The 11,869-nt window shown below is 50.7% G+C and overlaps 1 protein-coding gene and 1 long non-coding RNA gene across 2 annotated transcripts; one reads left to right on the top strand and one right to left on the bottom strand.

The window, feature by feature from the left end:
• Window positions 1-1,113: 1,113 nt before the first annotated feature.
• HASPIN (histone H3 associated protein kinase) lies at window positions 1,114-4,206 on the bottom strand. Its single transcript, XM_071447887.1, has one exon. The coding sequence runs from the start codon at window positions 4,154-4,156 to the stop codon at window positions 1,427-1,429; it is 2,730 nt and encodes a 909-aa protein (XP_071303988.1). The 5' UTR covers window positions 4,157-4,206; the 3' UTR covers window positions 1,114-1,426.
• A 38-nt stretch (window positions 4,207-4,244) lies between these two features.
• Window positions 4,245-7,935, top strand: LOC139600033 (uncharacterized). Its single transcript, XR_011682397.1, has 2 exons — window positions 4,245-7,364; window positions 7,572-7,935. It is a non-coding gene; the product is annotated as an uncharacterized lncRNA (long non-coding RNA).
• The last annotated feature ends 3,934 nt before the right edge of the window (window positions 7,936-11,869 follow it).

Raw genomic sequence — 11,869 nt, 5'->3', positions numbered from 1 at the left:
CTGTACAGCCAAAATCAGTTCTCAGATCAGAAACAAAGCACCAAGGCAGGCAAAAAATAACGTGGTTTCATCCATCTTTTTTTTTTTTTTTTTTTCTTTTAAAGCATAAATGAAATTAGCACCACTGTGACTGAGGAACACTCCTTGATGTCAGATAAGTATTCACTGCAGGCCTTAACCAAGTGGGTTTTAAGACCATTCAATTACAGTGCATGACTTGATTCAATTAGAGGGGGGAAAAGAAAAGGTTGAGAGGATGCCTGGGAACATTCCAGCACAATTTCCATCTTCATGATTTGCAGCCCTGCAGATTGTCAGGTCACTTTCTGCAGTGTCTGGAAGGCAGAACAATGAAACCACCCCAGGGTCTCCTTGGTGGGTTTGTAAAAAGGAGACTTCAAGAGAGGGTCCAAGATGAATCTTTGAGATGCTCAAATTCAGCATTGATTCACTGGACTGCATGGAGAGCACTGCAGTTAGAATGAATTTGATGATGCTGCCTCTTAATTTCTTAATGCATCTGTGTCATTGGATCAGAATTTAATTCACTTTTCACTTCAGTTTGATTTATTGTTCTCTTTAGCCCAATTTCTTTAATAAACAGGAATGTTAGCAAAGGACTTCTTGAAAACAGGGAATTGGGATTTAATGTAAGAGCCTCCAGTTTAGAGCACCTGGTCTACCTGCTAAAGAACATTTATTACCTTGGGCATTTTCTTCTGTAGATAAAGGAAGAAATTGCTTCAGTGCTACCACCAGGTTACAGATTTGAGTTCCTATCAGTGCACAAGACCACAACATTATAACCATTAAAAATCAGGAACACAGGTACTTTGTCTTTTTTTTTCACAATTAGGTACCTCTTCCTTGGTCCTTAAGAGAGGGGGGAAAAAAAGAACAGATAAGTGCAGATTAGTGGGTTTAAAACCCTTTACAGAAATTTCACATATTTACATTTTATACTTCCATTCCAGGTATAAATTTAGCCAAAATTAAATCAAAGGATGGGTTTTCCCTTCTGTCTCCAGTGAGCCAACAATATTCAAACCTTGTCCTCACTGTCCAGAACTGATGAGTTTTTACCTGTAGAAAAAGAATCTGTAAAAAAGACAATACAGTAAGAAAAGAACTTTTAATAATCTAAGGCTAAAATGGTAAGAAAAGATAAGTGAAATTCAGAGTATTAACTGAGCCTGAAGAAGTCTCTTTCCCCCTCCTTTCTCCAAAGTCAGCTCTGTTGTCTCCCCTCAAAACCCAGAGGTATGGAAATATCTTAGAGCAGAAGACATTGGGGGGGGGATTTTATAGGACATTTTTGATAATGTATTAAAAATATTTGGAACTAATCAAAACATATCATTGTGCCAACACATACAAAAAGCAGAGGAGAGAGGCAGCACCAGTGGCTCAGTCCTTGGACCCCTGCTCACTGGAAGAGGCTGCTGTGGTGCAGAACATCAAGGGCAGACCCAAAGGTCAGCACTTCCTTGTGGAACTTGCTGAGCTGCATCTTGATTTTCTTCAGGGCAGGAGTTGTTGCCTTCCTCTTGTAGCTCATGGCTTTCAAAAATTTATCAGCCAGGTAGTGCAGCCAGAGGACATTGCTGTGGGGGCGGTAGTCAGTCCAGCTGTTGGAGTTCTCCTCTTTCATCTGCCTGTAGATGTCAAACTGGGGGTCCCCGGTGCCCTGGAAGAGCTCCAGGTCCGTGGAGAGGTCACAGAAGACGGTGAGCCCGTCCTTCTCCAGGCGGGACAGGGTGTAGTCGATGATGCTGACCTGGAGGCCAGCAGTGGGGATGGAGTGTGTCTCTCCACTCAGCACATACTGCAGCTCCCTCAGCTCTGTGCTCCTGACCAGCACGTTCCCCCAGTGCAGGTCCCTGTGCTCGAAGTGCAGCTCCTGCTCTGCCACTGCCAGGGATGCAGTGACCTGGTGCAAGATGCTCCTGGCCGACGCCACCGAGGAGAAGCTGCCCCTCATGCGCTCCAGGTCCCGGCCTCCAAACTCAAACTCCAGCACCATGAACAGCTGCTGGGCCCCAAAAAAGTCTGGCCGGTCGTTTTCCGAGCCTGTTTCTTTGTGGAATTTGTCCCAGGCTTCCAGGAGATACCTGGGATAGGCCCCCTGGACACAGTGCACAGAGTAGAGGCTGATGAACCCCACAGTTCTGTTCACAGAGCCCTCAGACAGAAGACTGAGCTCTTTTGAAATTATTACCTCAGGCAGAATCTCCCCAAAGCTCTTCTGAGCTTCACCATTTACTTTTTCAGTCCCCTCAATGGGAATTATTTTTAAGGCCACAGGTCCTCTCTCGCTGTCAATCTGGAACACCTCTCCAAACACCCCTTCTCCAATTTTCTTGCAATCTTTCATCTTATTTAAAGGAATGCACTCCTCAAAAGCAATAGGCCCCTCCTGGTTGCATTCTCCAAACACTTTCTCAGCATCTGTAAGGAGCAGCTCCTCCAGGACAGAGGAGGAATCCTTGGGAGCCAGCAGGACCATGGAGGAAGCAAACCAGGAGCAGCCCTGAGCTTTTCCAGCAGACAGGCTGGCTTGGTACCCCGAAAGCTGGGATTTCCCTGAGGGGGTGCAGAGGATGCTGCTGCAGAAACTCTCATCTGTGGTCACTTTCTTCTTTTTATGGAAGGACAGAGACGCTCGAACTCTAGCCCAGGAATAGGAGTTATTGAGGAGTGAAGAGTCACTGTCTCTGAGACCTACAGACATCTCCAGAGCTCTCCTCCGAGTTCGTTTTTGCCTCGTCTGGAGTCTGAAAAGGGAATTATTGGGCTGCTGCTGCCTCTTGTTCTTGTGCCTTCTCGGCCGGAGGCGGGTGTGCCTGCCCCAGCGGCTGGCACTGAAGCCACTGATACAAGCTTTCCTGCAGGTGCTGCCCTCCCCAGGGACACCCTTGGTCCTTTTGTGCTTGTTCTCCAAGATCCCCTGCCGGCCCACGGGAGATCCTGGCTGCAGGCAGGCAGGTTGAACATCAGCCTGATTGTTGGGTTTCATGCTCTTCAACCTCATTGGCACTTCCAGAGGGTCCAGGACCACCACTGGCACAAGCCGGTACTCCTTGGCCAGGTCTCTCTGACAACTCGAGTTTTTTTTTGCCGAACATCTTGTGAGATGAGATCGGACCTCACAGGGCTCCTCACGAGTGCCACTGTCACAGGACACAAGAGGCTCACCCTCCAGGGGCGGGGAAGTGCTTGGGGCTTTCAGCGGGGACGGTGCAGCCTGTGCCGGGCAGGGTCCCCGCACCGCCAACCTCAGACCACGGCGGGACCCCCGCAGCCCGGGCTGGGGCTCACAGCTCCGAGCCGAGTCTTGCGCTCGGAACCACTCAGGCACCTCCTCGCCAGCACTCAGCAGCGACGGCCGCTGCCCGGAGCACCCCAAGGGCGAGCCGCGGGGCAGCCGGTGCTGCGAGCGGGACTCGCCCAGCGCCGAGCCGCCCTCGATGGTGGTGCTGAGCAGGAGCGAGCTGAGGCGCAGGGGCGAGCGGCGGCGGCGGCGGCGGGGCGGGGGGCTGTCCCCGGGCGCCGAGGCGCTGTCGGCGGTGGAGCTGAGCAGCAGCGGCGCCCATTGCGGGGTGCTGCACAGCAGCGGCGGCCGCGCCGCGCACAGCGGGCCCTGCCGGCGGCGCCGCGAACCGCGCGGCGGGGACGGCGACGGGCACGGTGAGGGCGAGGACAGCGAGGGCGGCGAGCGCCGGGGCTCCTCTCTGCGCCCGCGGGGCTCTTTGCTCTGGCTCGGCTTCTTCTTCCTCGGCGGCTCCTGGTTCTCCTTTCCTCGGCCCCGCGTCCCCCGCCCCTGGTTCTCGTTCCCGGCCGGTTCCCGGTTCTCCTTCCCGGCCGAGCCCCGGTTCTCCTTCCTGCGGGTCCGCAGCCGCCGAGCCCAGGCGGGGCGCTTACCGAGGGCCTGCAGGGGCCGCTTGCCGGGCGGCGAGAAGTCGGGGTCGTCCGAGGGGGTGGAGCCGGCGCTGGAAGCGGAGAGGGCGCTGGAGGCGGCGCTGGAGGCGGCGGAGGTCGAGCTGAAGAGGCTCTTGCGGTTCTGCGGCGGCGAGATCCATCGGTCGGGCGGCGGCAGCGGGCGCAGGTAGCCGGCGCGCCGCGAGTAGGTGCGAAGCAGCCGCGGCTGCAGCGGCATGGCGGGGCCGGGCGGGCCGGGCCCTCTGAAGGAGCCCGCCCGCCGCCCGTTCGAACGGGTATCGCGAGAGCGCGCGAGAGCGCGCGAGAGCGCGCGAGAGCGGGGCTAACGGACGGGACACGCCCACGGGACGCGCCCCGGACACGCCTCCCCGCCCGGTGTCACTGCCGGTGCCGCTCCCGGTGTCCCGGTGCCGCTCCTGGTGCTGCTCCCAGTGTCGCTCCCGGTGTCCCGGTGTTGCTCCCGATGTCCCGCCGTGTCCCGGCGTTCCGCAGCGTTTCCGTGGCGTTTCAGGACCCGCCGGGATGAGCGGTGCCGGCGCCGCTCCATCCACACTCTGAGACGCGTGGCAGCGACGGCAGAATTAATTAATTAATTAATTAATTAATTCACCTGTATTGCGCACCGCTGCACGGAACACACCCGTGTACGTGTGCTACACCCGTTTACCATTCAGCGGGGGACACCGGCACGCCTTGCCCGGGAAGGATGCGGGTGCCCCAACCCAAAGCCAGGCTGGATAAAGCCGTGAGCGACCTGGGATAAGGGGAGGTGTCCCTGCACGTGGCAGCGAGCTTGGGAATGGACGATCTTTAGGGTGCCTTCCCACCCCAGCATTCGATGACTCTGTGTGTAAAAATAGGATTTATTGCAGGTATCCCCAGCGCAGGGAGGCTCCAGGGCGCGTTCAGGGTGTGCCCTGCCCTGCCCTGCAGGACCACAGGTGATGCTGTTCCCTTTTATCCCTGTTTTATCCACACCCGGCTCTCCCAGGGCTCAGCAGGGATGCTGCAGCTCCATGTCGCGCCAGCACTCCATCGGGAGCCTGTATAGGGCTCTTTTATTAAAGCAGCATGTTCCTTTATAGTTTTACAGGATATTCACATTTGCTTAGCAAACACATACACTGCCCATTGGGCATGAAAAAGAAACAAAACTCTCAATAGGTAAAAAGCAGCCACATCACTCTGAGCCAACTAAAGTCCATATATTTTTATTTTCTCTATTTCTCCACGTTGTCATGGTGACAGCCTTGGTACCCTCCTCGAGAGAGATACGGGGCTTTCCTTATCCTCAAGAAGCCTCCTCTGGCTCACAAGAACAGCACCAAAATGTCTTTCCTGCAGCTCTCCCGCTCCCTCCAGCCGCAGTTTGGCCCTTCAAGCCCTGCAGGTTTCGGTGTCGCTGTCGCAGCTGTCGCTCGGGCTGGGGACAGGGGACGCAGCTTGGTGGCAGCACAGCACTGGGATCCTGCAGCTGAGCGTTGCTGGAAAGCTGCCGGTGGTTTGTTCCTTTCGTTTCTGTTTCCCGTTGTTCTTAAAAAGCTTGAAGAGCTGTGCTGCTGATCCCTGAGAAAAAAAAAACCAACCAAACAAAAAAACCCCCAAACAAACAGCAACAACAAAAAAAAACCCCACAAAAAACCCCAACCAACCCCCCCCCCAAATCCCAAAAACCCCAAAAAACAAAGCAAAAACCCCCAAAACAAAACAAAAACCCAAACAAAACACAACAACAACAACAACAAACAACAAACAAAAAACAAAACAAAAAAACCCAAAAAAAACCCCAAAAACCAAAAAAATACAAAAAAAAAAAACAACAGAGGGAAATTATCTCCAGCAGAGAGCTCCACCTGGAAGAGGAGAGCCTGAGGGTCACACAGGCAGCCTGGACCTTCCCTCGGGGCAGCAACAAGTGGGACACCCAGAGGGGTTTGCCGAGCACAGAGAAGCAATCAAAGTCCAAAGTTAAATTCTGCACCTTTTGTTCCGTCTCTGAGTTTAGTGAAATCAGGTTTTGACTGTGGGACAGAAGCAGAGGGAGGATATTTGTCATTGCAGAGCAGAGAATATGCAGGTTCTGTTTGGAACTCTTGTACTGATGCGGTTAAAGCAGAGGCCTCCTGTTCTTTCAGGGATTTTTATCCTGAATTCTGACCTTTCCCCACTGAACACAGGGAAATCTTTAATTCTTTAATCTGAGAGACTGACCCTGGTGATTTATCAGCTGCAGGTTATCAGTAATTGCAATTTGGGGGGTTTGGGGAAAGAAGATGCCTGGCCAGGCCTTGTGTTCTTCCAGTGAAATGATCTCAGGCCTCTGTGGATTCCAAAGAAAGTCAAGGATGGGCACTTGGTAATGTTCCTTTCTCTGTCTCCTATTCTTGTGGTGGTTTTTATTTATTTCTGTCCTGTTTGGTTGACCATAAACCCCACAGATCTAATGTGTGTTTGTAGACAGCAGCAGAATAAACAAAGATTTCTCATTCAGACCTTCAGAAGACAAAAGGGCTCCTGTCTCCTTTGGCCTAACCAATATTGGAAAAAGAACAAACAATCCTTCTCTCCTTTATTTTTCTAGTTTCTTCTCTGAATTAATCTTCTTTTATTACTTGGATGCCTTTTGTTGTCCCTCATGGCTCTCAAGGAGGTCAGCTCTTGCAGTGGGTAATGCTATTTTCCTTTTTAGATGTTTTTTTCTCCTAAATGCATTACAGGGCTCTGTGATTGTAATTTCCGGCGAGTTCCATCAACCATTTAATTCTTTGCCATCACTGCAGCAGATGCCAAACACATTTGCAGTAATTGGATGGCACTTAAGGGATTAGCCAAGAGTGCCAAGACTCACCTCATCCAAACCACAGCTGCCTTTTTGTGAGGTTTCCATGGGAGCCTGGCCATGGCTGCTGCTGCTAAATTTATTTGCAATCTACATTTTGCATAAAGTGCCCTGTGCAGGAGCCTGCCTGACTTTGTGGCACAGTTGTGGCATCTCCCTGAGGGACAGAAAATTGGCAAATTTTCAGAAAATTGGCAAATTCTGGCCTCCTTCAGGGTGAGGAGCCACCTGTCCCCAGGCAGGTGAAGGAGCTGGCAGCACTTTGGGGCCAGCTGTGGTGGGAGAGCAGCTGCTGCAGATGTCCCAGAGCAGCCTTGGAGCTGCCAGCACGGTTCATGACCTCTCCTTCTGCCTCATGCGAAGGTGGCAGAGGGTTTGCAGAGCCACAATTTCCTGCTTTCATCTCTGTGGGCCCCCTCGCTTATCCAGCTTTGCATTTCTTCGCAGTTTGTGCCTCCCACGGGAGGACAGGACGCGTTTGTGATGCTGCTTCAGTCGGGGGTGGCACCAGCTGCTGATGGCTTGGTCACACAGCAGGAGCAGCCCCAAAGCTTGGGTTTCCCTGGGTGTGCTCAGGAGCTGCCAGGTTTGTGGGCAGAGCTGGGGAATGCAGTGACCTGGGTGTCTGCAGGAGAAAGGGAGCTCAGCTCAGCAGCAGAAAGCCATCAGTCCTCCTTCATTATAAAGCACAGGGCACTGGCATTGATGCCTCAGGTTTGATATTTTATATCTTATATCTTATATTTTATATTTTATATTTTATATTTTATATTTTATATTTTATATTTTTCAGATTCTCTGCTGCTTTAGTGTGTAGTTCTGGGTTCATATTAGGGGGTGCTCTAGCTGGGGACCAAGGACAAATGATCCAAATCTCAAGCCCAAGAGCACAAACAACGTGGGCTGAAGAGAGAAAAACAAGCAGGACGGGACTGCAGAACCTAAAGCTGGAATTGGACCATTAACTGCAATGTACAAATGGAGCAGAACTTAATAAAAATTAGAGACCCCATGACCTTGTATCCATTTTGGTTCATCTTGGGTTCATTTTGTGACCATTTTGGTTCATCTTGGGTGCAGCCCTGGCTGGGCTCTTGTGCTGCCCAAGGTGCATCCATTGAGCAGATCCTTTCAATAAATCTCTATTTTATTCTTTAGCTCTGTCCAGCCTCTGTTCTAGGCCAGCCTTCACAAGTCATCAGGGTAAGGGCATCAGAGAGGAGCCATGCAGAGCTTTGCTGGGCTCCAGGGCCTGCTGGGGCAGCTTTGCTTGCAGGGTAATTGAATTGTGGCTCTAAAGAGACATTTCCTGAGCTGATTCCAGCAGGCTGAAGAGCTGAGTGAGGCTGCAGTGCCACAGACAGGTTGCTTTGGCTCCCCCAGCCCCAGCCTGGCTAAGCTGGAGCCAGTTGGTCTGTGCAGCACAGCTGGGACACATCAGCCTCCTGCTGGGCTGGGCCCACCTGGTTCCAGCACCAGGGTCAGGCCCAGAGCACACCTGAGGGCAGCCCAGGGGCCAGGCTGACCCTTTTTCCTCTGGGGCTCAGGTCTGAGCAGCTCCTGTGTTTTCCTGTGGCTGCAAGGAGTTCCCAGCTGGGAAACCAGGGTGGGGACACATCCCAGCCTCCCAAGCTGTGTCTGTGAGGAAGGTGAGGGAAGGGGATGAAGGGTTCTGCTCAGGGCTTGCAGCAAGGTAAGAGCTGGCAGAGGTATCAAGCCAGCACTAATTTCATGTCTTTGTGTTACCAAAGAAGGAAATGCTGTTCTGTTGGGTGTATTCAAGAGCATGGTTTCACCTTTAAATCAGTGGTTAATGTGAATACACTTTTTATTAAACCCCTTCAGCTTTCAGGGTTTGATTCAACACTCTTTTATTTCCCAGTGATGCTTTTATTGTCCGACCTTGGGAGGTGAATTCACTGCAACACAGCACAGCTCTCCTTGCACTCAGTCTCTCAGCAGTGTTTTATGTGCACTTTTATTAATTTCTCTTACCTGATTCAGTGCCAGCTCCCTCACAGAGCAGGGCATGATGGTTTGGTTTCATTAGGTGTGCACTATTTTTCCTTCTCCTCTGATGCTCTTCCTCAAGCACTTTTTCTCCTTGGGTTGGGGGAGAGCAGTGGGTAAATGTTCCAGCGAATAGTAACAACATTCCTGCACCCTGCATGGGAGATTCAGCACTTGGGGAGGAACATGGAACACATTCAAAGGCTGGAAATGGAGAATCTGTTCTGCAATGTCAGCACTCTCCCTTTTCCCTTCTCTTCCTACAGACAGCTCTGTGGACTGGGGCAGAAACTCCCCCCACAATTCCATTTCCATTAGGGCTGGGTGTGCAGCTGTGTTGCTCAGGGGGTTAAAGAGTGGCTGATTGATTGACCCAGCCAAGGATTACAAGAGAAGATGAACAGAGCATTTTTCTCCATGGGCTCCATGCATTTCATTTCTCTGTTCTTGCCTCCAAACCCCTCACCTTCAGAGAGCAGCTCCTGCCTGTTATTGCTGCTTTCTGTGGCCATGAGCTGAGGTTTGAAGCAACTTCCTCTCCCAGCTTTGATTCTCCACCTTGTTTTTCTGCAGATATTTGCTTACAAGAGTGACAAGAACTAAATGACTAATGTAGAGAGCTGACCTCTGCCTGTTCTCTGATCATTTCCTTGCCAAATCCCCTCTTTCCTTCCTCCCTGTCTCTGCTATTTCAGGCTCTGCTCTGGCTCCTGTTTCTGACAGAAGATGGATCTGCACCACTCAAACATTTGCTGCAGGAGCTTTTCAGTGCTGGAGAAGCATCTCAGCATTTCTGAGTCAGGGTGGGGATCAGTGGGTGCCTGGAGGGTGCATTTGGCACTGGGAGTGACCAGGATGAGTGCCCAAAAGCAGAATAAGTGCCCAAAAACCCAAAATCAGCCCCGGTGAATCACAATGTCCTGGCCAGGGCTGTCTGCCACTGCCTGCAAAGCACAGGCTCTGTTTGGGTGTAATTTCAAGATATTATTGGGCTGATCTTGAAATCCTTCCAGCGTCAGATGTGACCTTGCAGCGTTTCAAATGTCCCTGGGTCAGGGCAGAGGTTGAAAGTTTGATTTTCACAGTCCCTGCAGTTGGCATTAGAGGCTGAGATCAGCTCTGGGGCAGCTGAGCAGTGGCAGGTGGAGGAGGAGGAGGAGATGAGGAGCAGCCTGGGCAGGCAGGGATGTGCATCCTGTGAGTATTTGTGAGTTATGAGGAGGCAATCACTGTCACCAGTGTGAGGAATCAAATACAGGTGAGACATGGCAGGAATTGAAGGGGGGGAAAAAAAAGAGAAGAAGTTTCAGGTGTGGAGGAGAAATCCTCCCTGGGAGAATTCCCAGGCTGAGCAAACAGCCCTCGTGGGAATGGAGGTTTTTGGGTTTTTCGGGGTTTTTTGTTTTTTTTTTTTTTCATGGGAAATTCAAGATGTGGAACTCAAAAAGGGAAATACCTTGCATAGAAGATTCAGCCTCTGTCCCTTGAGAAGAACTGAGAGGTTCTACATTATTTGCACATTTAACTGGTGACAATTAGACTTCTTTGGGTTATTTAGTCCCTTGCTATGAACAAAACTGCTTTTGTTTGAACATCCACAAATTCTTTGACAAACCCAGCAGTGGACTTGATTTCCAGGCAAGGGAAAAAAAACCCCAAACCCAAGGTTGTGAAAACCAGGTGATAAAAACAACCCCCAAGAGCGTGCCACAAAGTCCCAGCTAAATTGTTTTTGCAGCTCAGTGCAAGTTAAACTTCTGCAGCAACAGCATTGTCAGCAAAAATGGAGCTTGTGCTGAGCAGTGTTCTGGGGCACAGTTGGTATAAATGGAAACCTTTTATTCCAAAACAGCTATTCTACCTGTGCCTCTGCTGATGCCTCCAAAACCACAAGAAAATGTCAGTTTTGCATTCTAATTTTATTTTCATCTCAGTGATCAGATGTGGTTTACACCTTCAGGCCTCGCCTAGAGCAGAACATTTCTCACTCTAGGGATTTTTTTTTTTCACCTGTCTCAGATTAATTGACCTGGAAAATAACTACAAAGGCTCAGGGCAGCCACCAGGTTTCAAGGAGGCCACAGGCAGGTTTGTGTTCTAGTTTGCAGAGAACAGAGAGAGAAGAGAAAGGTTTCTTTCCCTTTGCAGAGGAAAAGGGGAGAAAAGTTTCTTTCCCTTTGCAGGGAGAAGGTTTCTGGTGAAAAGTTTCTTTCCCTTTGCATGGAGGAAGTTTCTGGAGAAAGGTTTCTTTTCCCTTGCAGAGGAACTCCAGGGATGGCTCTGGGATGAGGGATAAAATGAGTTCTTCATTCCTTATGATGCTGGTTGTGATTCTCTTGTGATTTGGAGCAACTTCATTAAAAACCAGAACCATCTGCTTAAATTTGATATGGAATTTAAGGAGGATGAAGGATAACAATTTCATATAGCCTGAGAACTTATTAAGAATGATTTTCCCAAGGAAGGGATTTGTGCAGTTTCTTCATTTTTCTGCCTAATAGAAATAAAAGGAGATACAGGAGCACAGTAATTGTTATTGGCAAACAGAGGTCAATTACAGGAAATTCTATTTCTTGAAATTAGTTTAGCAGTGACTGGCTCCCTGTGCAATTCATTCTGCAGAGAGCTGAGCAGCAGAGGCAGCTGCTGTGTCACTGCCCCCGGCCTGGGGCTGCTCCTCATGGCCCAGGGTGGAACTGGGGCAGCTCAGAAGCCTCATGGAACTGAGATCTGGAGCTTTTCCTGCATGGAGGGACATCTGGGGCAGACAGGCTTGCCTGGGAGCCTCTTGCCCGCATTTTTTCCTGAAACCAGCCCAGGCTGCTCGCCCTCTGTGCTTGTTTCCTCATGTCCAGTCCTTGGAAAGCATTGATTTGTCCTTAGGCACGTGCAGAATTTATTCATGAGCTATTCAGTTTGGGTTTTGGTGGGAAGGAGTGGGAACCAGGCAGGTTCTCAAGGACTCTGGCTCTCATTGCTCATGCAAACGTTCCAGAAATCAAAAATTTATCCCAATGTGTTGTCATGCTGTAAAGGCTGGAGAAAGGCTTCAATCACTGAGAAACGGTGAGAGGCTGTCCC

The sequence above is a fragment of the Agelaius tricolor genome, unplaced genomic scaffold (genome assembly GCF_023055355.1).
Source record: "Agelaius tricolor isolate 1412-34295 unplaced genomic scaffold, bAgeTri1.0.p SCAF_25, whole genome shotgun sequence".
In the NCBI taxonomy this organism is placed as follows: Eukaryota; Metazoa; Chordata; class Aves; order Passeriformes; family Icteridae; genus Agelaius; species Agelaius tricolor.
This window is presented reverse-complemented; position numbering and strand designations above follow the sequence as displayed.